Source organism: Poromitra crassiceps (genome assembly GCF_964638095.1).
Source record: "Poromitra crassiceps genome assembly, chromosome: 8".
NCBI lineage: Eukaryota > Metazoa > Chordata > Actinopteri > Beryciformes > Melamphaidae > Poromitra > Poromitra crassiceps.
Window position 1 is genome coordinate 59746818 of NC_139629.1, and position 27459 is coordinate 59774276.

General features: G+C 46.4%; 1 protein-coding gene across 1 annotated transcript in view; it reads right to left on the reverse strand.

The window, feature by feature from the left end:
- Positions 1-9961: 9961 nt before the first annotated feature.
- The window catches only part of LOC310780823 (extracellular calcium-sensing receptor-like), a gene marked incomplete at both ends in the record, with an annotated part of 28100 nt that continues 10602 nt past the window's right edge, over positions 9962-27459 (reverse strand). Inside the window, one exon of the mRNA XM_083641320.1 lies at positions 9962-10875. Coding sequence (XP_083497446.1) covers positions 9962-10875 — 914 coding nt within the window. The remainder of the gene's footprint in view (positions 10876-27459) is intronic.

The window sequence follows — 27459 nt, forward strand, 5'->3', positions numbered from 1 at the left end:
CAATGTCTGACAACGAGGACAACAACGTCGCAGCGCCCGCACCGAACGTTGCTAACGACGGGGCTAACGTTCAGGCTAACATCTACGCGGCAACCGTCAAACTGCCCGACTTTTGGCAGCATAACCCACGGCCGTAGTTTCAACACATCGAAGCTCAATTCCAGCTGAGATGAATAACGCAGGATGTGACCAAATACTTCCATGTTGTGTCGGCGTTGGATGCGTCGACGACGGCACGAGCGATGATGCTGTTGGAGGCTCCACCGGCTGTCGGCAAGTACGATGCACTAAAGACATTCCTTCTGAGACTTTTTGAACTGTCGGAGCTGGAGAAAGCAGACCGCCTGCTGTCACTCAACGGCCTCGGCGACGGCAAGCCGTCAGAGTTGATGGACAAAATGCTGGCTGTGCTGGGATCAGCTGATCCCTCGTTCCTTTTTACGCACGTTTTTCTGCGGCAGCTCCCGGCGCCTGTGCGCACAGCGCTGGCCAGTTCCCCCCTCTCCTCCTCCAAGGACTATCGTTCTCTGGCTGCGGAGGCCGACAGGGTGTTCCTCGCTAACCGGCAGCAGTTTGTCCATGCGCTGCTGCCCCACCAGGGCGCCTCGACCCCAACCCCACCCCTGGAGGACTATACAGACACCGCGGCTGCGGTGACGGCCCGCCGCCAACCCGACGACGGGCTCTGTTACTACCATGCAAGGTTTGGGGCCAAGGCCAAGCAGTGTCGCAAGCCATGCAGTTTCAGAGTACAGGGAAACGCCAGGGCCGGCGCTCGTTAGCGGCTATGGGCGCCGGCCGTGACTGCAAGCTGTTGTTCGTCACCGACTCCTTATCGGGCCGGCGGCTGCTGGTCGACTCGGGCGCTCAACGCAGCATCCTGCCAGCACAGGCCGTGGACACCATGGCCGGCGGACACGGCCCCCAGATGGACGCCGCTAACGGCACGCCTATACGGACATTCGGCATCAGGTATGTGGAGGTGCGTTTAGGCGGGCAGCGTTTCGGCTGGGACTTCGTCATGGCTGCGGTGTCCACGCCGCTCCTGGGCGCGGACTTCCTCTGTGCCTTCAGCCTGCTGGTTGACATTAAGAACTGTCGTCTGATCGATGCCCTCTCTTTCGCTTCGTACCCCTGTACGCTGGGGGGGGCTGGAGTGCTCTGCCTGTCAAACACGCTTGCCACCGGGGATCCGTATCAATGCCTGCTCGCCGGGTTCCCTGACCTCACCACACCCACGTTCTCGGCTGCGGTGGTTAAGCACGGCGTGGAACACTATATTACCACCGCGGGCCCCCAGTCTATGCCCGGGCCCGGCGCCTCGACTCGGCCAAACTTGCAATCGCCAGAGGGGAGTTTTCGACCATGGAGCGCCTCGGCATTGTGCGCCGCTCAAACAGCCCGTGGGCTTCCCCCCTACACATGGTCACTAAGGCCGACGGTGGTTGCCGCCCCTGTGGCGATTTCCATCGCCTGAATAACGCCACAACCCCCGACCGGTACCCCGTCCCACACATACAGGATTTCTCTGCCCACCTGGCGGGGGCCGTCGTCTTTTCCAAGGTGGACCTGGTGCACGGGTACCACCAGGTGCCGGTCCATCCACGGGATGTGCCCAAGACGGCTGTCATCACACCCTTTGGACTTTTCAAGTTCCTGAGAATGCCGTTTGGCCTCAAAGGGGCGGTGCAGACGTTTCAGCGCCTGATGGACTCTGTGCTCCGAGACATGCCGTTCTTGTTTGTCTACTTGGACGACATTCTCGTAGCCAGCGCGTCTGTAGAGGAGCACATGACACACCTCCGGCTGTTGTTTGAGCGTCTCGGTGAACACGGCCTCATTGTCAACCCGGCCAAGTGCCAGTTCGGCCAGTCGTCCATCACCTTCCTCGGACACCATGTCGCTCCGCAGGGAGCCGTCCCCCTTCCTGCCAAGGTGGATGCCGTCACCAAGTTCTCTCGTCCCCGCACTGTACAATCTCTACTTGAGTTCCTGGGCATGGTGAATTTCTACAACCGTTTTATTCCCCATGCCGCCCACCTCATGCGTCCCTTGTACGAGGCCCTGCAGGGCAAGGGGCCCAAGGACGTGTTGGACTGGTCCCCGGGGATGGACAAAGCCTTCGGTGCGGCTAAGACCGCGCTGGCCAACGCTGCTCTGCTAGCGCACCCGTCTCCCGCGGCCCCGGTCGCCCTCACAACAGACGCCTCCGACTATGCAGTGGGGGCGGTGTGCGAGCAGTGGGTGGGCGGTGCTTGGCAGCCGCTGGCATTTTTCAGCAAACAGCTCCGCGACAACGAGTGCAAATACAGCACCTTTGACAGGGAACTGCTGGGTCTTTTCCTCGCCACCAGACAACAGATTCCTGTTAGAGGGCCGCCAGTTCACTGCCTTCGTGGACCACAAGCCACTGACGTTCTCCATGGCCAAGACCTCAGAGCCGTGGTCTGGGCGTCAGCAGCGTCAGCTCTCGGCGATCTCCGAGTTCACCACGGACATCCAGCACGTGGCGGGCAAGGACAACTTCGTCGCCGACTGCCTCTCGCGGGCGTTCGTCGGGTCTGTCCACTTGGGTCTCGACTATGCCGCCATGGCGGCGGACCAGGCCGCAGACTCTGACATTCAGGCCTACCGGGCCGCTCCTACTGCACTGCGGCTGGAGGACGTGGTGTTCGACGCGGCCGACGCCACTCTCCTCTGCGACGTCTCCACCGGCCAACTAGCAGGCACCCTATGGTGCCTGCTGCCTGGCGGCGCCGGGTTTTCGACACCATCCACAGCCTTTCCCACCCGGGTGTGAAAGCCTCGACTAAGCTGGTGGGGGTGAAGTTTGTTTGGCCAGGCCTCCGGAAGGATGTTAGGACCTGGGCGGGCTCGTGCGTGGCGTGCCAGCGTGCTAAGGTGCACCGCCACACCAGAGCCCCTTTGGCACCGTTTGTGGTGCCAGAGAGGCGGTTCGACCACGTGCATGTGGACCTGGTGGGCCCCCTGCCCCCTTCCCACGGATGTACCTACCTCCTCACCATGGTGGACAGGACCACCAGGTGGCCGGAAGCTGTTCCCCTGTCCTCCACTATGGCAGCGGAGGTGGCCCGGGCGTTCATCGGGTGCTGGGTGGCCCGCTTTGGCACGCCGGGTGACATCACGAGCGACAGGGGCCCCCAGTTCACCTCAGAGCTCTGGTCTGCAGTTGCTGAGCACCTGGGGGTGAAGATCCACCGCACTACGGCATACCACCCGCAGGGCAATGGACTTTGTGAGCGGTTCCATCGGGACATGAAGGCCGCTCTTCGGGCCAGCCTTACGGACGGTGACTGGGTTGACCGCCTCCCATGGGTCATGCTCGGTCTTCGTTCCGCCCCCAAAGAGGACCTCCAGGCCTCGTCCGCCGAGCTGGTGTATGGCCAGCCCCTGCGGGTCCCTGGGGAGTTTCTTCCAGATGCCGCAGCTCCCTGGTCGGCCGCCTCTCATCAAGCTGTGTCCCGGGGCATCGCCGATGCCCTCGTTCCCATTCCGACGTCCCGCCACTGCCTCCCCCAGTCCTACGTCCCCAGGGACCTGCCATCGGCCAAGTACGTTTTCATCCGGCACGACAGCCATCGGACTCCGCTGCAGCCCCCCTACGATGGGCCTTTCCGTGTCCTGGAGGCGGGCACTAAGCACTTTGTTGTGGACATGGGGGGCAGGCCAGAGCGGGTCGCTATAGACCGTCTCAAGCCTGCTCACTTGGACATCGACGAGCCAGTTCAGTTGGCTCTACCCCCGCGGCGGGGGCGGCCCCCTGCCCCGACCCCTGTCCATGTCCCTGCCCGACCCCTGTCCATGTCCCTGCTCCGACCCCTGTCCCTGCCCCGGCCCCTTCCATGGCCCGGGCTCCGGACCCGTTTCTCGCCCTTAATCCCCCTTCTGCAAAGCGCAGCCGTTGCGGCCGCGTGATCCGCCCCCCGCCACGTTGACTGTCCCTTTTGCCTGTTCTGTTGGACTGTTAATGACTATCTTTGTTTTTTGCACTTTTTGTGTTGGTGAATTCTGGGGGGGCCTGTGTGGTGACCCACATCGAGACACTAGGAGAGACATTCACCAAAGGAGGCTTGTGCCTTTAAGAGCGGGGGGTTAATGTTACCGTACTTCCGGTTCCGGGTTAAGTTTGTTATGTCTGGTTGCTAACCGCGGTGAATGTAAAACATTTTATGTGGAGAGAAGTAAACTACCTCGACCAACCTACGTCTGCTGTCTCACTGTTTCCTAAGTCCCACAGTTGCTTGGTTTAGGAGCTATCTTCTTGAACGCACACAGTGTGTCAGGTTTGGTGATATCATTTCTGATCCAATTACTTTAGAAAAGGGGGTCCCACAGGGTTCGATTTTGGGACCGCTTCTTTTTCTTTTGTATATAAATAATATCTGCGATCATCTGCCTAACCACTCCCTGTATCACATATATGCAGATTACACCGTTCTATATTCCTGTGCTCCTTCTCTTGATGCTGCTGTTTCAATTCTACAGTCTGATTTGGACTCTCTGCAGCATGCTCTCCTCAAATCTAAACTGTTGTTGAACGGAAGTAAAACTAAGGGTATAGTATTTGCTCCAATTAAGTCTTCGGTTGTTTCTTCCCCTTCTATTTCCACCCTTGAAGGTACCCCCATTGAGTTTATTGAGACCTATAAGTATCTCGGCATCTGGCTGGACAAGAACCTGGATTTTAAACACCATATCGATGTCTTAGCCAAGAAACTCAAATTCACAATTGGTTTCTTTTACAGAGTAAAAGCATGTTTTTCTCCCTCCTCCCGCCAACAGCTGGTTACGGCCTTATTTCTGTCACAGCTGGACTATGGTGACATAGTTTATAGATTTGCTTGTCCCACTGCCCTAGCTAAACTTGACCCTCTCTACCATGCTGCTCTGAGATTTATCACTAACTCAGCATATAGGACGCACCACTGCACGCTCTACTCTTTGGTTGCTTGGTCCTCACTTGCTACACGCAGGTTGCAACACTGGTACATCTTTATTTACAAGGCTATTCTTGGCAAGCTTCCACCCTACATCTGTTCTAAGTTTGAACTGATTCAGAGTTCTGTAAATCTCAGATCCAGCTCTTGGGTGCGCTTTAGAGTGCCACCCGCGTGGACTGATGTAAGTAGGAGAAGTCTTTTTTACTTGGGCCCTTGGTCTTGGAATGACCTTCAGACCCGCCTTAAACTGGCCTCTCTGGTCTCTTTATATAGTTTTAAACAAAAACTAGCTGGGGTCCTTGCCACCTGCTGTTCCTGCTTTGAGGTGTAGCACTCCTCTTCTCTTCTTTAACTCTCTTTCTTCTTTAACCTTTCTTCTTACCTCTCGACTTTTTACTAGCTGTCTCTCATGTTGATGAGGCATGTTTTTGATTGTACTGTTTTATTGCATTGGTCTTTTAGATAATTTCTATTTGTCTTAAATTTTCTCCATTTTGAGTTGATGGTGGTCAAATGACAGAAGTTTTGGATATGTATTTGTACTTGTGTATTTTGTACGACGTGACATGTGCTTTTGCCTTCTTGGCCAGATCACCCTTGAAAAAGAGACCTCGGTCTAAATGGGTTTTTATTTTCTGGTTAAATAAAGGTTTGATTGATTGAATGTTACACCTCATGCCACTACAGGGTACTCACCATATTACCTTATGTTTGGAGTACACCCCCACCTACCTGTAGATGCTTTGCTAGGGCAAGAGCAAGTGTTGGATAGGAAGCATGACTGGCTATAGTGCATCAGGAATGTCTACATGAGGCTCATGCTAGAGCAAGGGAGTATGCTGAACACAAAGCAGCAGAGAGACTTGAACTGGACAACGACAACGTATACTGTCCTCCTGTAGAAGTAGGCCAACTAGTCTACCTCCGTCACTGGCTGCAGGGTAGGAACAAAAGTCAGGATTCCTTGGGGTCCTACTATTTACAGGGTGGTTGAGGTTCAGGGCAGCACAGTAGAGCCAGTGGAAGGTGGCCCTATTAAGAGGGTCCACAGAGCTAACCTCAGGCCTTGTGTAGGTCCTGTCCCTGCCCCTAGGGGAGTGAGAGCTAGTGCTGCCACACCCGCCATTTCTACCCCTGAAGAGCAGGTAGATCCCAAGCCAGATCCAGACCCTGAGTATGTGCTGCATGGGGAAGTTACATACCCAAATCGAGAACAGGATGTAGTAGAGGAAGAGAGAGATGCTGGTGAAGTATCAGATCAGGGTGGAGAGGTCTCAGCACTTGTAGAGGTTACAGAGCAAGTCAGTAATGAGCCGACTGTGGTTGTGCCCAACCAGGAGTCAACCGCTCCCATCACTTGCAGTGGGTCTGATAGGGATACTGAGGATCCTGCACCTACTACCGCACCACGCAGGAGTCAGAGAGCAAATGCTGGGTGCATCCAAACCCACATCACATCTCTATGTCATCTTGTCATGCTATTACACTCAGCCCTGATGTATTATCTCAGTTATTGACAAGTATGGGTGCTGTATTCTTTCGAGAGGTGGTGAATGAAGTCAAGAATCTGAATTGAGTCCCTGAGGGGAGAATGTAGCCAGGTGGGTAAAAAGAATCATCATTCCTATTAACTCTGTTTTGGTAACAACAAAGCAATCTCCGTCTGGTAGCTGAATAGATTGAATCATCTTAATGAACTCCATAGAGTCTTTAACATAGGACGGAAGAGAGATGACAAGAGGTTGGAGGAAATGATCAACAAATGCTGAAATGTGTTCTGTTAGACCGCCAATGGCGGCTACGATAGGTCGGCCAGCAGGTATATCTGTGTAAGATTTATGAATCTTGGGGAGTGTGTAGAGCACCGGTGTAACAGGAAAGTCTACCACCATGAATACATGATTCAATCTATTCAGCTACCAGATGGAGATTGCTTTTTTGTTATCATGGACATTGAATCTCTCTACACAAATGTACCTTTTGAAGGGGGATTACATGCTGCAGAGTTTTTCTTAAATAAAAGGACTGACTGCACCCCCAGTACTGAATGTATTGTAGATCTTATTGAGATTGTGCTCACCTCTAACTTATTTTTGTCTGGCTCTGACTTTTACCACCAGGTGTCAGGCACGAGCATGGGGGCTAAAACGGCTACTAGTTTCACCTCCTTATATTGTGGACTCATGGAACATGACATCATTTTAAATGATAATCGCAACCTACATCTACCCTTCATCAGCAACTGGAAGAGGTATATTGATGACATTTTCTTTGTTTGGAAAGGATCTGAAACACAACTGAAGGAGTTCCATGACTTTATTAATACCAACAGTCGTCATCTGAAATTCACAATGGAATATGACAGGCATAAGATAAACTTTTTAGACATTCTTGTATACAGAGATGCAAATAATTTGGGCTCCAACCTATACCGTAAAAGTACGGACAGAAACTCCATGGACATTCCTTCCATCCAATTCCACTCAAAATAAGTCTGCCCATCTCTCAGTTCAACCGTATTGTCACAGGGTGATATGTGATTGACATGTGATTGTCAGGGACCCCCGTGTTTACTTCTGATATTGTAATTTACGTCTTTGCATCAGAGGGTCAAACAGGAAGTGGGAGTGCCTTATGAGAGTACTTGACGTGGTGTTTCAGGTGCGCGACTCTCTCTCCCCAGTGCTAATGGGAGCCAGCCACGTATCGCTGCTGTTCTCCAATTCTCTATTGATCCCTCCGTTTTCACGTGTATGGGTGTGACTGTGTGTGTGTGAGATATTATTTTATCTAGCGTCCCCAATCTACTGAACGGGAGCTGCTAATGGCCAGCTCCATACCACCGACTGAGCTGTCCATGAAAGAGGCCGTATATAGCTGTCAACGCCCAGGCCTGCTAGAAGGTAGGCTGCTCCCATTCAGTTTGGGACTTCTTGTTTGATGTTTCTGTGCAAAGACATTCTGTGTTATTGTGGCGAGGTTTGGATTGACTAGACACTTCAGAGCTTGATCCTATTTTGAGAGCCAGATCTGTCACAGTATCCGCTGTATCTGTGGTTCCAATGATGACTTTCAAGCCCAGGCTGCTGACCTAGAAACTTGTTTCCAACAGAGACAGTATAAACATAAATGGGTCACACATGCACGTCACCGTTTTGAAAATGTATCACAAGCAGAGTCTCTCAGCCACACCAGATCTAGAGCATCTGAGTCTAGAGTTAATTGTATAATCCAGTATTCACCCCTTGGCAGGGAATTCCAATCTATTATTCAAAAATACTGGCACATTATAGAATCTGATCCAGCTCTCAAGTCCCTTGACACACCACCTCGGATCGTCTATAAGAGACCACCTAACTTAAGAAACCTGTTGTGAGAGCCTACGTCCCACCTCCAACCCAGCCCCACTTCTTACAGTCTATCCCTCACGAGATGCGGCAACCACACTCAGTGTAACTTCACACACAAAGCCACCACTTTTACTCATCCACGTACAGGAAAACCCAAAGGAGTGATAACATGTAAAAGTAATAATGTCATCTATATGCTCAAATGTCCGTGTGGCCTCGCCTACATAGGCCACCAGACCACCTAAGACCAGAATCTCAGAACACAGATCCAACATCCGTAACAATGACATGAGAAGTACAGTGGCTGTCCACTTCACACAAGCTTCTCATAATGTTTCTTCTCTTAGATATTCTGGCATTGAACTTGTCAAACATCCTGTATGTGGAGGTGACATCAACTCTCTACTACTACTACTAGACAGGCCTTCTGGATTTTCACCCGACTACACTGAGGATTACATTACTTATTTTTATGTGTTGTTGATTAATATGTTTCCTGTTAGTACAAAGTAATCCTTTTCAGAGAGGGGGGAAATGTTGTGTCCTGCGCCTGTAAGACGTAATGATGTAGTGACATGTGAGACAGGGGAGGAGGGTAGAACTGTCATTCTGCGTACCGGCTTATATACTGTGAAGTTACCGTTGAGCTGTGCTACTGCTTCTGAGAATTAAACAGCATTCAAGTTAATCCTCTGTTGCTTCCTTTACTAGACAGGACTTAACACACAGCTCTCATGTTTATTAACCAGAGAACAGTCCTGCCATCTGTAGTGAATATTATTCAATTTACTGGAAATGAACCTGTTAGTGCGGAGTGAGATAGGCAGAAATTTCACAGACAATTCAGTGTTAACATTTCGCTCCTCTTCTAGCCAACATTTAATCATTGCAGGCAATTATTTTGCACACCTTTCATACAAAATCAGTGGTCCCTGGCCCAACAACAGATGCGGGTTCAGCACCCCCCCCCCCCCCCCTTCCCCCTCCCCCATCCTTCCAATACACCAGCCCTACTCCGGTCCCAACTGATGAAGGAGGTGAGGGCAGCATTGTGTTGAATGGCATGGTTGAATGGCATGGCAGCATGCTTGCAGTGGGTCTATTCTAGAATTGTACCATTAAGATTACATCTAGACTGTAAAAGACGGCCTTTAGCACATTTTTTATAGCATGATGATGCGAATAGGGCAGGGAGAGGTGACATGCAGGTGAGTTTCAAAAGGATCAAATAACTGAATAATGACATCACAACAGTCTCATCCTAATAACAGACTCCTGTTGGACTTGGACTCCATATGTGTATCAATATTATTTATCTAGTCATTAGTTTACTGATAGTATTTCTTTGTTCACTCTGGTATATTCAGAGCAGGGGGGGGGGGGGGGGGTGTTGAGACAGGGTATAATGATTCAACAGGGTGGGCAGGGAGAGCAGGTGGTGACATTTTGATATTGATGGTTAAGACTGAATAATGACATCGCAACAGTCTAATCCTAATCTTAATTTAAAATAAGATATTCCTCTAAATTGGGCTTCAAACGGCCTAGGTCCAAATTTCGGCCGGAGGTGCGGCGGCGAAAAATTTGTTGGGGCCCGATGTGATATCCTTTCAGTGGTCCCTGGCGGCACCCCTGCCTGACATTCACTCATCATGATGCTTTTGAGAGCGTTTTACCCATCATGTTCTTTTTTGTATTCTTTTCTGGATTCAATAAGATTATGTAACATTTTGGAATAAAAATACAGATTAGCAGTGCAAAACTGGAGGCCAGAATTGCGAATATCTCCACAGCAACACTGAACTTCCCTGGAGAGCTGACATATGCAGGGATAAAGGTGATCCAGACCGCGCAGAATATCAGCATGCTGAAGGTGATCAATTTGGCTTCATTGAAATTATCAGGCAGGTTCCGAGCCAAAAAAGCTAGAAAGAAACATAACATAGCTAGGACTCCTATATACCCCAACACAGCCCAGAAGCCTACAGCTGAGCCTAATGCACATTCTAAGATGATTTTGTCTTTAAAGTGTTTAAAATTCTTGAAAGGAAAAGGAGGAGAGATAGTTAGCCAAATTATGCAAATCAGGACCTGTATGAGAGTGAAAGCCAGAACACTGAGTCTCTGCTGAGCAGGGCCGAACCATTTCATCATACTACTCCCTGGAAGTGTAGCCCTGAAGGCCAGTAAGACCACTATAGTTTTCCCCAGAACGCAAGACATGCAGAGGACAAAGGTGATCCCAAATGCTGTGTGTCGCAGCATGCAGGACCACTCAGACGGCCGGCCGATGAAGGTCAGAGAACACAGGAAACACAGGGACAGGGAGAAGAGCAGCAGGAAGCTCAGCTCAGAGTTGTTGGCCTTGACTATGGGGCTGCTCCTGTATCTGAAGAAGATGAAAGCCACCATAGCAGTCATGCAAGTTCCTAACAGGGACGCCGCCGTGAGCAGTGCCCCCATAATCTCTTCATATGATAGAAACTCTGTGTCCTTCTTCTCACAGTCATCTCTCTTCTCGTTTGACCAGAATTCAGGATGGCATCGCTCACAGGTGATGGAATCTACAAGTTAAAATCAAAACAGATATTAGATTTCCTGAGCAGCTCCCTTATTTTCCCACGGTGGTGGCAGCAGGCCAGGCCGGGGTAAGAAGATGCCAAAGTCAGGACACTCACTTACTCAGTCAGTGCGCAGTTGAACAATTGTGCCGCGGAACGCCCATCTTATTATCATAGTAGATTATCCAACCAACAGATTATCCAACCTTAAACTAGCAGCAAAGTTGGGCAAGTTAATATTTGAAATAAAAACTGAATAGGCAACTAGTAACAATGTGTCAGTTTTCAATAGTAATTCAAAAGGGTTTGTGTAGAAATTAAATAGTGCTCACTAGTGCACTATGTGTAGTAAAACACTACACATCCAGAAGGACATATTAATTCCACAGGGATTTTGAAGGCATACAGCAGTAAATGTGTAAGCATTGTGGAGTAATTCAAAAATAAATGTGGAGGAATTAGTCATTTTTATGTAGTAATTTCCCAAAAGCAAAATGGTAAGACAGAAGTAATTAAGTAGTCATGCAGTGATTTAAATAGTCATTATGTTGTAATCACCAGTGAAAGGCGCAAATTATCTACTCATTACTGGTGAAATCTGAAATCATTACATAAATCACTACACATTTCAATAGCAATCAAGCAGTGGAACAGCAAGCTTTGTGTAGATATCGTATAGTAGTGATTCAGTAGTACTTTTTCATGAGGGAAGGGATGCACCTTAGACCCTCTAGTCTATGGGGTCCCCCCAGAGGAGAAGTTTGTACATTTGAAAGTAAAATGCATCAATCTGGTGCACTTTGAGAGCAAAATTAAGAGGCTAGATCTCTGAAGAAGTACACACGTCACATGCTCTTTATGGTGGTGTAGCTTTAAAATGATGAAAAAGTAAATTAACACGTTGAGTGCCATGGACGAGATATCTCGTCTTACATAATCCAACCGTTGAGTGCCAAAGACGAGATATCTCGTCTTACATAAACTTTTTTTTTTTTTGACGGTGGGACATCAATCAACCCCTTTTACGTCTTCTATATCAATATTGGAGGAAGAGAATGTGTATAATCTATTTTACCGACCACTAAGTGGCGACAGTTCTCTCCAGACCTGGAGAAAGCCAGTCTAATTTTCAAGGAAATAGCTGGGCGAAAACTCTTTCGATTTCACACACACACACACACACACACACACACACACACACACACACGCGCGCGCGCGCGCGCGCGCGCACACACACACACTCGAGTACCTTTGCGCATAAATAAGACCAGAATCGCAAAAGCTTCTTCAAAGATCTCAGCCGACACCTCAAGAAACGAACGAGCCAGTTTTACAGTCCAGACTGCCCGAGAGCGGCCGCGGAGCCTCCTCCCTCCGCAGCACAGACGGAGGGAGGAGTTTGGAGACACACACACACACACACACACACACACACACACACAATACAGTATACAGACTTGCCCAAGGGCACCCATAATCACAGGCACGTGAGGTGGTTCTAAAAATCCATTTATCTCTAAACTCTCTGAAAATCTCTGAAACCATGCTGTACTCAACGGCTAATATCTACATAACTACTAACTCTGCAAACTAACTCTTTTAGACAGAGAAAGCACACATTCTATTAGTTCTTTTTAGATGATTGGTGTTCACGAAGTCTTAACAGAAAATAATCCTCGGCTCTTGTAAAATGAGCCAGAATCCTCAAAAAAAAACCTGGCACAACTTAACTACAGCATTGAAAAAACGGCTGGCACTCAATGTGTTAATAAATAAATAACTCCCGACATATTCTGCATTCAGGTCTGAATACTGCTTGCCCATCTATACCAACATCACTTCCAGGGGAGAACTCAAGTACAAAGTAACATTTGCTTTGTAGGCATAAACAAAAGTAAAATAAAAGGGGAATTTCCTAACTTTGATTGGAATGATGTTCATCCAAAACAATCCGGTAACACTTTTATATGTATTAAGGTCCTATTAATAAGCATTAATTAATAGGTAATAAGGGCCTCATGAGGTGCTTATTAACACTATTATATGTTAATAAGACTATATATGTGTTAATAATAGCATCATAAACATGTTTATTGGTAGCTTATAAGACATTTATAAGCACTTTATAAGCACCTTTACTAGCCTGTTTTTTTGGTTTATTAAGCTTAATAAATAGTTTGTTATTACCTTATTAGCAGTTAACTATGCACTTTTTAACAGTTAACTATGCTTTTTGCAGGTACCGGATCTAAAGTGAGAACAGTGCATTATTAAGGTTAATAAATCCTTTATTCTGCACTTATTCTGCTTTTTGCAGGTATCTGATCTAAAGCGAGAACAGTGCCTTATTAAGGTTAATAAATCAATGTATTATGCACTTATTAACACATTGAGTGCCAGCGACGCCATATGGCGTCATTAGAAATTTACCGTAGGCTGCCAGCGACGCCAAATGGCGTCAATAACTCGAAATTGTTTTTTTGACAGGGGGGTGTCGATCTATGCTTCTTACATCGCCTCTTACAATATGAGAGCTATTGAATGTGTCTAACCTATTTTACAGAACCCTTAGGTGGCGACAGCGCACTCCAGTAGCCTGTACTACGAAGCTAGTTTAATGCCTTATCCGAGTAAGTTTGAGTTTAAACCTGGTTTAGCCGTACTACAAAGCAAGTTAACTTTCAATCACCATGGCAACTGACGCTGCAAAGCTAACCTGGTCGCGACCAGGTTAGCTTCAGAGGATAAGATCAAAATCCATGAGAGACCCATATAATATCGGCTCTCTGGAGTCACTCACCATTCATAAGATCGCCATATGAAAAATAGATTGCAGTCATAGAACAAGCAAAACATTCGTGGCTCTGTAGGCTACATAATTAAATTAAGCCTACTTACCACTTTATGTCTTAACAGCTCAACGATGCGTGGAGAAATATGATCACTATTAATCACCGCGGCGCATATCATGAACGGACCCTCAAATGGAGTGAGGGTGATATTCTCCTACATGCCAGAAAAGCCTATACATATAATATAGATATTAGTTTAAATATGGGATAGCCCCAATACTAAATATGCAGGCTATTCTTGCATCTTTCAGCTGGAACTGTGTCCTGTAGGCTGTATGCCAATATATGAGCAAAAATAGGCTAGTTTTTATCAATGATAACTATGCCCGCATCGTCTCAATTCAGTTCAGCAGTTTTCTCTTTTATAGTAGGCTATTAGGCTTTATACTAGGCTATTTTATATATGAATTATTCGATCAGTGCAACCACACACATGAGTGATAGAGATCATTATTCATTGAGCATGCGTTTCTAAATCTATGGTCTAAATAGGCTTACAGATTGTGGAAATGTATAGACTGAGATTACACTTTTACATTTTTTGCTGCTGCCTGTATCAATGCAGCTGTATCAGACAGAAATCGCTGATCAAAGTAAATCAAATGACTGATGTGAATACAAGCTGCTGCTTTAGACAGCCCTTCAGCAGACTATCCAACGCGGATTTTCATTCTGACATTAAATCGCGGATACATTAACACATTCACTGCCAGCCTTTTTTTTTTTACTGTAGGTAGCTTTTGCCAGAGGGTTTTTTTGAGGATTCTGGCTCATTTTACAAGAGCCAAGGATAATTTTCTGCTTGGAGTTTGTCAACACAAAGTTCACAAAAGTACTAATAGAATGTGTGCTTTCTCTGTCTAAAAGAGTTAGTTTGTAGAGTTAGTAGTTATGTAGATATTAGCCGTTGAGTACAGCATGGTTTCAGCGTCTGAGACAAAAAGCTGAGATAATCGCAGTTTTGTGAAATTCAATATCAAACAGTCACTTTAACCATTTATTTTTGGCATCAGTGAGACATCAGACATAAACAATATAGTTCTGAACAGTAATTTCCTCCATAGCAGCACCCGCACCCCCTCTCCTTACAACTCCTCCCTCCGTGGGCGTGTCTCCGTGTTTGTCAGTCACAAGCCAGTCTCTCCTGCCTGTCTGAGCAGTGAGCAGCAGCCTCTCTCTCTGGCGGCCCCTCGTCGGCGAGCGTGGATGTGGCTTAATCCGTTCTTGGATTTTCGGTTGAGAGCTTTGACGAAGCCTTGTGTGACTAGGCTTATGCTGCGCGCTTCAAAGTGTGCTTTCCACCCAGTCCACCTTTGGAAGCCCCCACCGCCGTGCGCCCGTGTGAAAGGTTTTCGCCTACAGTATGAGAATGAGGCTCGTTCGCTTCTGGGTCCTCGGTTGAGCTCAGCTGGAATGCGTGCGTTTCTGGCCAAACAACACTCAATAGTCTGAGCACCGTCGCCACTCAGTGGGTCGGCGGAATGGATTGCACACGCCCGGCGGCTCTAACAGTATAATAGAAGATGCAAAAGGGCCAGATCAACGATCCACCGTCAAAAAAAAAAAAACGATTTTTTTTACGTATCCATACGTCGCTGGCAGTTAACGGTTGGATTCTGCTTGACGTATCAGTACGTCGTTGGCAGTTAACGTGTTAAATATCCGCAAAAATCTCTGATCACACTGTGGCTGCGCTGAATGAGGAAATGGGTGTGGAAATGGGTGTGGGCGTGGATCAACTCAGCTGTCCATAATGTGATTGGCTAGCGCACCTCTTTCGCGTGGACGCGCGCCTGTGCACGAGCGAAAAACGTGCGCGTGCACAGGCAGATCCCAGCTTCAGTTATCGACTACAAAACCAGCGTCGTAGTATCCTTAAACTAGATAGCTTTGATCCTGTTCAGTCAAACCAGATCAAAGGGACTTATCGCAGATCTGTTAAACTAGCTTCGTAGTACAGGGTCCAGATGAGAGAAAGTGGAGTAAAACACACAGAAGAAGTCGTTGGGGAAAAGGAAATCGCATCGCATCTGTCCGTATGCAGCTGCTTCATTGAAGCATAACGTTAGCTGTGCCCCTGCAGCAGCCAATCTGCGGTCACAATTGAGCACCTCCGTGTCCGCTGCACAGCCCATTCGCATGATCAGCCGTGGATTTGTTATTATTCTCAACTGGAAGCATGGGAGCTGGTGACAAATACACGCGGTTGTAAAAAAGCTGGATGTAGCAGACTTCAGTCAGTGCAGAGCAAACGCAGGCAGCAGAAAGCCCCAGAGACACTCCCAGAAGGAGGAGTGTGCAGTTGAGGGGGTAGGGGGGGGAAGGGGGGGGGGGGGCACGCAGAGCACGCAGAGCAGCATACAACAGACCCAGACAGCAGGACAGGATTAGGAAACGCAAGCTAGAATATCTGATGCCCACCAGCAGTAAATCAAGAACAGCAAGAAGCTGCAACCAGCAGCGCACGCAGGGGCCAGCGCTGCTGGTTGCAGCTAAAAAATAGTATTTGGCCAAACAAAATTCCTTTGTTTTCACTCTTTTATTGAAGGAAATTATTTTTGAGGTGTCATTACATCAGAAAATATTAGCAATGAGTCAATGATGTGCTTGAAATGCTTCCTTTCACAAAAGGCTGAATATCTCAGGTTATAGAAAAAAAGTGGCTGTTTTTGGTCAAATCAAGCTATCTTCTCCGACTCATAACTAAAGAACGGAAAATGGGATCAATAAACTTTTTTTTGCAGGTGATAGAAGAGAGTCTCATCGTTATTTGTGCGTGTTCAGTGTTTACATAGTAATTATTAAAGAAATTATATGACTGTTTTAAAATGCATTGCGGCCTATGTGGCACAGTACAGCACCTTTTGCCCAAGGGCCGTGGCACTCAAAGTGTTAACAGTTAACTATGGTTGTCACAGCCAGTGGCGTGCCTGACCAAGTTGGTGCCCTAGGCAAGATTTTTGCTGGTCCCCCCCCCCCTCCCCCAAAGAAAATATAATAAAAATTATATCGCAGCTAATTCCACCACTGCAGTGCAGGCTCAGAATGGCCCTTCCCCAGTGTCGCTGGAAGTACTTTTAGGTAGGGGGTGCTGTAAGGAAGGGACTCTCGTTGCTGCCCGCGAGGGCAGCGCCGAAGAAAATTTTACGTTTTTTGGACTTTCATCCATATTTAGAAGAATATTTAATTTTAAATTAACATTAGGATTATACTGTTGTGATGTCATTATTCAGTATCTTCTCCTTTTCTCACTCACTTTCATGTAAGCACCTGCTCTCCCTTTAGTCGTTTTACACTACAACAGACAGCAACACAGGCATAAACACTGAACTTATTATTATTATCTTGCCACCAGGGCGTGCTGCAGCACCCTTAGCACCCACCTTCCAGCTCCCTTCCTCCACTCTGGGAAAAAGCTCAGAGCAGGTAGAAGGGGGCGCGGCCGCGCAGGTGGTGGGGTGGTATGGATTAGGGACCATGGTGAAAGTGCTGCAGCCCAGGCAGCCAGAAAGCCAGAATTAGAAAAATGATTCCACTATTATTTAAAGACTTAAGACGTTGTTCTGCTAATGTTTTGTCTACTATTGTAAAATAATAGTAGGCCTATTATCATGAAAAAGTATTTGTAAAAAAAAAAAAAATTACCCTCTCTGGCGGCTCAAGCGCCCCTAGCATTTGCCTAGTTCGCCTAATGGACGGCACGCCACTGGTCACAGCTCACATAGGAAGGAGCCCTATGTGGTCAAGGTTGATCAAAAACACACGTTAAGACGGCTCTTTAAAACTTTTTAAACTTTCCAAGTACTGCAAAAGTGTAAAAAAAATTGAGGTAGATTTCTTTTTATAAAATCAAATAAAAACACAACAGTGTCTTTCAAAATGTAGCCTTTACAATCTAGCATTTACAACAATTGTATCAAAATGTCTGTAAAACCTTTCCAAATAGTGCAAAAAAAACAGGTAGGTAAAAATAAAATACAATAAAAAATAAAATGTCTTTCAACATGTGGCATTTACAATCTAGCATCATAACAAAAACGGAGGTAAGTTTAATTTGTTTTGCATGTAGCATGTACAATCTATCATTTACATTTACAACATTATTATTTTGTCTGATACAGCATGTACAATTATCAATAACTGAATAAGCAGAATTCACTTCACACGATTGCCTTTAAATAAAAATAAGTGCAAACAAAGATTTGCACCCCATGGCACCACTCCTCCGATGGCCTTATTTTGCTTGCCACCCCATCCCACCACCCATATCTCCCTAGCCACTCCACCTACCCAGCCCTCAAATCCTGACTCTACCACCTTCCCATCCCTAGCTACACCCACCCCCCTACACCACCCATATCCCCCTTATATAGAATATTATGTCGTTTTACAATACTGAGACCTTATTCACATACTAGAGCCAATGGTAAATCTAAAAAACAGTCTTCTTTGGCTGTCATTTCTGGTTTCAACTGCTCCACAGCACGGATGTATCAGTTGTGAGCTCAGTGGTTGGGATGGTGTACTGCACTCTTTATAATTATTTAGCCTAAACCGGCTCTGGCATGTGAATAATGGCTTGGTATTCATTGGTTAACAACATTGAGCATGGGTAGGGTAAATTTCTATTGCGATTGATGACGTGCATGTCGCTTGAGACCATTTCAACCGATAACTGCAGTTGATTGAGGACTTGCTACGGCAAGACTCAGTCTGAACAATGAAGGCTGAGTCTCGCATTGAAGCTACGCCTGCGGCTGCTTTTCCTCCCACTCCTCTCAAATGTCTCTTCATTTTGCACACTCAAGCCCAATTTATGCTTTGTCTGCTGACACTTTTGAAAAGGTCGCCGGCAGAAATTAGAACTTGAGTCCACACTTTCAAGTGTCGGCGAGCAGCATACCTAGTGAAATGTCTAGTGTCGCTGACTACGTCACGTGTCGCGCAAGTCTGATTGGCTATATACAAGGCATGCGCTTGACTTCCTTGTTTTGGTTTTCGCTCGATGGAAATGAATGAACGTGTCCCCGCTATTTTTATCAGCCTGTCCTTGATGTATGACTTCATGAAAATCACAAAGAACATCGTGACCAATTTCCCAGAGAGAGAGGAGGTGAGTTGTGTTGTTGTGTGCTGTTTATATGCAGCTGCAGCCAAGTACGTTACATCTTCCCTCCGAGGTGGTTTCACTGTGCATTCCCTCTCTTCTCTTGGCTGTCTGCTTATAGCGTTCGAGTGTCACGTGACCGTTGAACCGAGGCGAACGTTCACTGAAGTATAAATGCAACACCATGAGCGACATTTTCTTTTTCGTCTGCGACCATGTGCTGAGCGACACTTTCTAATAAGTATAAATTAAGCTTTAGGGCCGTATCGTCGTACGGCGCTATCGTTGGCGCACCTCTTATGCTATCTTCCCTTAAGCTATTGTCTGCCTCCACCATCCAGTTTTGCGCTGGAATCTAAGCACAGACACAGGTGTAGGCGTTGCCCAGGCGTGTCCGTGCGCCTCTTAACCTATCATCTGCCTCCCGCAAGTGTCATTTTGCGCTCTGGTGAAGATACCATCGCCATGTTCCAAGCGTAAACACAGGTTTGGCCGTTGCCCGTGCCAAAATAGGCGTTTCCAGCGCAATGTTTTAGTAAAAAGGGCCACTACGCCTGAGCGCACACAGTATTCTCCGCGCAGTGCAGGAAATCCTTGCTTGGATACATTACGCACAGCATGGATGTCACTCTCTCTCCAACACCTCGCATGCTCAGAACACTCTCTTCCCTCCTCAGAATGCCACGTTGATTTTCAACTATAGCCTACATTGCAGAAAAAGCACACCTTGATTTAAAAATGAGAATTTGTTTGTCATGGTTTTAGTAACAGTCCATTGGTTTTACAGTTAACGAGGTGCTTCAAGCAATAACTCAGCTGCCTGATAACAAAGCCAGCGGCCTCGATAATATCTCGGCAGAGCATCGTAAACATGCCAGCCCCAGGGTTGCTGTCCTGCTCTCCATCTGTTTTACAGGCCTCATGACACATGGGCTGCTGCCGGACTCCTTGTTGTCGGTCACTTTGGTGCCAGTCATCAAGGACAAGGCAGGTAAGGTGGGGAGTGTGGACAACGGGAGCGTACCTATGTTCCCCGGGTTCTATGTTCCCAGGGTTCTATGTTCCCCGCTCCTGCTAAAAAGGGTTCTATGTTCCCCGGGTCCTATGTTCCCCGCCCCCGAAAAAGAGTCCTATGTTCTCCGGGTCCTATGTTCCCCGCTCGTATGCGTAAAGTCGGCGAGTGCAAACCGCAATATCTCGAGGTTGTGAGACTTCATTGACAGACTGCATGAGGGAAAGCTCAAGTCTTTAGGCTCAGATGCTGTATATGCACACATTCGAGTCCGACAGTAAAAATGAATTATAAGTTGATGACTGCACGGCGGCAGCAGCAGCAGCATGCTATCCATAATATTAAATATTTCAGAGAGAGAGAGAGAGAGAGAGAGAGAGAGAGAGATCAATATTTGCAACATTCACACAGCACAAATTGCCTCTGACTATATAACCCACAGACATGCACAAGTTCTGTAAAGCCATTCAAATAAATTGTTTAATTTCGCTTGATATGTAGCCTAGGCTAGCCCCAGGGAAAGTAGACTACGTAAGAACTGGTGAGAAACTGCTGGCCGCCACCTATCAGCTGTCGGTGGAGGTGATTTTTCCACTAAAGAAAGCCATTAAAGCAGGCCTATTTGTTTCCGTTGCCTATATATTTTCGTTGTCATATTAGGGTATCCGTTCCGTTCATTTTATGAAGTTAGAATTGACAGTTAATGTGTTTTTGAGTTTGGTATTAGGCTATTTTATTTGATAAACTAGAATGTCTACATTTCCTACCGAAAATGTAATTGTGCTTGCTGTCCTCGCCATGCACCGCCTGGCTTGCAAGGTCCCTGCCCATGCAATTAGGGGGACTCAAGCTTAATTTATACCTATTCGAAAGTGTTGCTCAGCACATGGTCGCAGATGAAAAAGAAAGTGTCGCTCATGGTGTTGCATTTATACTTCAGTGAACGTTCGCCTCTGCTCAACGGTCACATGACACCCGAACGCTACAGACAGCCAAGGCAAGAGAGGGAATGGAATGCACAGTGAAAACACCTCGGAGGCAAGATGTAATGTACTTAGCTGCAGCCGCATCTAAAGGACACACAACCACACAACTCACACCCTCTCTCTCTGGGAAATTGGCCACAATGTTGTTTGTGATTTTCACGAAGTCTTACATCAAGGACAGGCTGATAAAAATAGCGGGGACATGCTCGGCACAAACTGGTTCAGATACCTGCAAACTAGAGATTACGTTAGATCCAAGGTTCATACCTTTGAAGCGCTCCCAGATGAGCATGCTTTTTTATTTTATTTTTGTATTACAGAGCCCTCTTCATTCCAAGCATCTTATCTCTAGATTTGGATGTCTATTTGACAACCGCAACACAGCCTCTACTGAGAATATTAGAGAAGCGTGGCAGGGGGAACTTGGTATTAATTTATCTGACATTATATGGGAAAGGAGTCTGTCTGTGGTGCAACTTTGCTCAGTTAATAGCAGACACCAGCTGATCCAATTTAAAGTCGCTCACCGTCTTCACTACTCCAAGCAGAAACTACACAGGATCTTCCCTTCTGTCTCACCACTGTGTGACAGATGTCATGTGTCAGAGGGCACACTATCTCATGCCTTCTGGTTCTGCCCTTCACTAACAGGATTCTGGGCCAAAGTATTTGACTGGTACTCTAAGGCCTACAAAATAACCCTGCAGCCAGAGGCGGAACTCGCCATCTTCGGCTGCTCGGAGTCCTCTCTGAACTTCCCTACAGCTGTGAAACAATCTCTGACACTGGGGACAACTGTCGCCAAAAGACTCATCATGAAGGAATGGAAGTCCTCCTCTTTACCTTCTTTTCAAGTATGGTTGATGGACATGGTTTCTGTTATACAGATGGAGAGACTCAGGTTCTTGAGAACCAACTCGCTTAGAAAGTTCTTAACTATTTGGGACCTGTTTCTGGGCTACTTTGACGAGGTAAAAAATGATTAGTGAGCGGTGACTAAGGTTGGGGGTGATGGACAGCTTGCCCGGTCTGTTTCATGTGGACCCCTTTGGCGGGGTCCTATGCAGAATATCCCTCACAAGCACCACGTTAATGATGCCAAATGTCATTGATGTATGTATTTTATTTTATTTTTTATTTTCCTGTGTCTGAGCCTGTTTGTCTTGTTCGTTTATTGTTCCATTATAAAATTGAAAAAAATATATAAAAAAAGAAAAAAAAATAGCGGGGACATGGCCATTCATTTCCGTTTCTTAGAAAATGTCAACTTTTCTCTGATTGGATCAAAATTGGCGCTGACCTCAAACTATCCAATCAGAGAAAAGTTGACATTTTTTAAGAAAGGGAAGGTCCAATGGCGATCCCTGTAAAGGACTATATGTATTTTTTCACCCCGAATCCAATGTCGCCATGTCTCTACGAGTTACGGTTGTGGAGATACGTCCGCCCAGCCTGCAGGACTACAGGAGAGAGATAGAGGACAGTGGGGGGTTGGGGGTTTCAAGTCACTGACCAAACACTCTATTTCAGTGATTTATGTCAGAATATAGAGCCATTTAACACTTATTTGAACACAAAAACATCGCTGAATGTACCTTTAAGTAGTTATGGTCGGCCTATGTGAGTAGATGCGGAAGGTCCCAAGGAATCCAGGGGAAAAAAAGCTTGATTATAGACCCTACGGTTCAAAAGTTATGAACCAAAACATAAAGAGGGCTGTATTAGCGCCACCATCTTGTCAATCGGTGCAATTTTTCCGTGGATAGTAAAAGACCCCTCTGTGAACCTCCCTAACAAGTTTCGTAGCTGTACCTCGTATGGTTTCTGAGATACAGCTAATTTAATGCGTTATTTTTGTCTACATCATTCTCTCTACGCAACATGCAACACTCCTGCTCAGAGTAAAGGCCTAAACATGGTCGTCCGTCAGAGCCTCACCCCGCCCTCCCCGTAGGACGGCAGGTGGAGCGCCGTCCTACGGGGAGGGGGCGCCGTCGGCTGACGGGGGCTGCTCGAAAATGTGACTTCACGGCGACGATACGTGCGTGACGTCAGCTGCAGGAGAGTTGCGATTGGCCGTTGCCCTGGCTTATCGTCGTAAAGTCGCATTTCAAAGCATGATGTTAGATTATAACGAACTAGTTGTGTGGCTTAGCCTTCCCAAATGTTGAGGGTCGTTTTTTAGAATTTAATACATAGAATTGGGAACGTTACATTCAATTTCATTCAGACTGCCTGGCACACAATCTCCGCCATTTTCACACAGAGCTTCCACAGGAGGGAGGGAGGGAGGGTGTAGTGGCGTCCGAGCATGTAGGGCTAGCTGGCGCCGGCAGACGGCGAGACGGCTCTAATTCGAGGCGGACGGACGACCATGTTTAGGCCTTTACTGTTAAGCTATATGTATGTGGTCAAATCACACTGGATTCCTGCTTCCAGTACACTTTTTGCATGTGTTTTTTAACAGAGAAGAGCTGCAGCTGCTCAAAAGACAATATGTAAAATGTATGAGTGAGACCATGAGTGATATAGCACTTGTAATACAGGTATAGCTATGTCTGAAGTCTATACAATAGCATGCGTGCGTCAAGTGTCATACAAGAAGGAAGGCTGGCCATAATGACAATGAATCAGCACTTCCTGCCGCCCTTCAAAATAAAACAATTTAGAAGGGACAGATACTGAATGCTGCTATAGCGCCCCCTAAAAGCTAAATGACAAAATATTTCTCCTATAGGCTCAGAGTACATCCGTCCACACCTGTACCAAGTTTGGTTAGAATCGGACGATCTTTGTGAAATAGGCCCCACCCACAGAAGATTGGAAGTGGATTATATTGCAACGGTGCGTTGTTTTCAAAAACTTCCAAATCAGTGTTGTGCAGGACAGTCCCCACATGATGTGTGATTTGGTTTGGTGAAGATTGGACAAAATGTCAAGGAGGAATGGCAAAAAAACTTTTGGACAAAATGCAAAATGGAGGAAAATCTAGATATACGGAAATGGGCGTGGCCTAGATGAGTAGATGCGGAAGGACCCAAGGAATCCTGGGAAAAAAGAAGTTTGATGATAGACCCTACGGTTCAAAAGTTATGGACCAAAAGGTTAAGAGGGCTGTTATAGCGCCACCATATGGTCGATTGGTGTCATTTTTTCGGGGATAGTAAAAGACCCCTCTGGGAACCTCCCTACAAGGTTTGGTCACTCTATGCCATATGGTTTCTGAAATACAGCTAATGGAATGCAAGCTTTTGCCAGATTTATCTAAACCCAATGCAAGTCAATGGGGAAAAAAATGGCGCTTAATGGCGAATAGCGCCCAAACCGCTTTCACAAACCCTTAGAAAAGTCATAGCACACCTGTCCTCAATAAGCCGGTCATTTTGAGGTCTGGCACGTCTATGTCGTGCAAAAGATGTGGGAGTTATTACGCGACAAACTTTGTGGCAGATATAAGAATAATAATTTAGGAATATCAAAGATTGTGCCTTGCTTTCAGCAAGCACAATAATTATTGCTTTTATCTCGGAAACTGAAGGTGCAATCGTGATTCCGCCCACCAATAGCGTACTTTTTCACCCCGATTCCAACGGCGCCATCCCTGAGTCTCTACGAGTTACGGTTGCGGAGATACGTTGCTGTAGCGCCCCCCATAGGCAAACAATAGCGCCCCCTACACGCCAAATTACACTATCTCTTCTGAAATCAACTCAGAAGTGTCAAGTGTCATACAAGAAGGAAGTCTGGCCATAATGACAATGAATCAGCACTTCCTGCCGCCCTTCAAAATAAAACAATTTAGAAGGGACAGGTACTGAATGCTGCTATAGCGCCCCCTAAAGGCTAAATGACAAAATATTTCTCCTATAGGCTCAGAGTGCATCCGTCCACACCTGTACCAAGTTTGGTTAGAATCGGACGAGTTACGGTTGCGGAGATACGTTGCTGTAGCGCCCCCCATAGGCAAACAATAGCGCCCCCTACACGCCAAATGACACTATCTCTTCTGAAATCAACTCAGAAGTGTCAAGTGTCATACAAGAAGGAAGTCTGGCCATAATGACAATGAATCAGCACTTCCTGCCGCCCTTCAAAATATAACAATTTAGAAGGGACAGGTACTGAATGCTGCTATAGCGCCCCCTAAAGGCTAAATTACAAAATATTTCTCCTATAGGCTCAGAGTGCATCCGTCCACACCTGTACCAAGTTTGGTTAGAATCGGACGATCTTTGTGAAATAGGCCCCACCCACAGAAGATTGGAAGTGGATTATATCGCAACGGTGCGTTGTTTTCAAAAACTTCCAAATCAGTGTTGTGCAGGACAGTCCCCACATGATGTGTGATTTGGTTTGGTGAAGATTGGACAAAATGTCAAGGAGGAATGGCAAAAAAACTGTTTTGGACAAAATGCAAAATTGCGGAAAATCTAGATATACGGAAATGGGCGTGGCCTAGATGAGTAGATGCGGAAGGACCCAAGAAATCCTGGGAAAAAAGAAGTTTGATGATAGACCCTACGGTTCAAAAGTTATGGACCAAAAGGTTAAGAGGGCTGTTATAGCGCCACCATATGGTCGATTGGTGTCATTTTTTCGGGGATAGTAAAAGACCCCTCTGGGAACCTCCCTACAAGGTTTGGTCACTCTATGCCATATGGTTTCTGAAATACAGCTAATGGAATGCAAGCTTTTGCCAGATTTATCTAAACCCAATGCAAGTCAATGGGGAAAAAATGGCGCTTAATGGCGAATAGCGCCCAAACCGCTTTCACAAACCCTTAGAAAAGTCATAGCACACCTGTCCTCAATAAGCCGGTCATTTTGAGGTCTGGCATGTCTATGTCGTGTAAAAGATGTGGGAGTTATTACGCGACAAACTTTGTGGCAGATATAAGAATAATAATTTAGGAATATCAAAGATTGTGCCTTGCTTTCAGCAAGCACAATAATAAGAGCCACAATCTAAAACAGACAGCCGGTGTAAAACAGTTTGACCTTTTTTTCTATCACAATCCAGTCATAGTAAAGGAAAAATAACATACAAATATAAGAGTTCATTTCCTCTGCACCTGTCGGATGCGACTAAATACACAATTTAACTTTGAAACAACAGTATTTATTGTGTTTATTGTGTATTTTCAGGGGATATGGATGTTTCTGATGCGCTATGGCGCAGTAGGCTATGTCTCACATTTTCCTGGCACAATGCCACGATAAGAAAGTTTTCCCTAGCAATTTGTAACATTTATACAGAGGCTAGAGAAGCATCTGTCGGCCACGTAGTGATGGATAGCATGTTGCTGCTCCTGCTGTTGAATGTGTGCATATATCTGAGCCTATAGACTCGAGCTTTCCCTCATGCACTCTGTCAATGAAGTCTCACAACCTCGAGATATTGCGGTTTGCACTCGCCGACTTTACGCATATGAGCAGGGAACATATGACCCGAGGAACATAGGACCCTTTTTCGGGAGCGGGGAACATAGGACCTGGGGAACATAGAACCCTTTTTAGCAGGAGCGGGGAACATAGAACCCAGGGAACATAGAACCCGGGGAACATAGGCATGACCCCGTGGACAACTACCGACCTATTGCATTGGCCAGTGTACTCTCTAAAGTTATTGAGAGAATTTTATTAGATCATTTAAGTTCCTTTTTATTCACGTATGACAAGTTTGGTTGCAAAGCCAAGCATGGTAGGTACTGACCTTTGTATATATGCATTGCAAGAGGTTATTGATATGTATAAAGGTAAGAATTCCTCTGTTTTAGTGGGTTTTATTGATGCCTCTAAGGCATTTGACCGAGTCAACCATCATAAACTGTTTTTAAAGCTGAGGGAGAGGGGTGTGCCTGATAGCATTATTAGAATCTTGGCATTCTGGTATGCTAACCAGACCATGCAGGTAAGGTGGGGTAATACGGTCTCTGCTCCTTTTGGTGTCGGGAATGGCATCCGTCAGGGGGGGCTTCTTTCCCCCGCCCTCTTCAATCTTTATATGAATGATCTCTCTGTACAGCTCAGCAGCTGCCGAACGGGATATGTGATTGGTAATACCATTGTAAATCACTTTATGTATGCCAATGATTTGGTCATCCTGTCTCCGAGTAGTACTGGTTTCCAACAGTTGCTGAATATCTGTTCTGACTATGGAGGTCGTTTTGATGTGAAATACAATGCTAAAAAGAGTGTCACTATGATCTGCAGAACAAGAGGCGATAAGGATCTTTCCTTTCCTTCTTTTTATCTGTCTGGGCAGGTGCTGGCAGTTTGCTGTAGAACTAAATAGTTGGGTCATATTATAACTGATCAAATGAGTGATGATGATGACATGTACAGTTTTATTTTTGCTCAGATGATGTAAAGGTAAACCTGTTTAGAGCCTACTGTACTCCTCTTTATACTGCCCCCCTGTGGGTCAAGTTTAAACGAGCTAGCATCCAAAAGCTCCAGGTTGCTTATAATGACTGCCTGAGGATCCTTCTTAGGAAACCAAGGTGTTGCAGCGCCAGTGAAATGTTTTGTGGAGCAGGAGTTAGCACCTTTCATGCCCTGTTGAGAAACCTGATGTATAAGTGTATCTGTCGTCTGAATGTGTCTCAGAATATGATAATTATGTTGCTG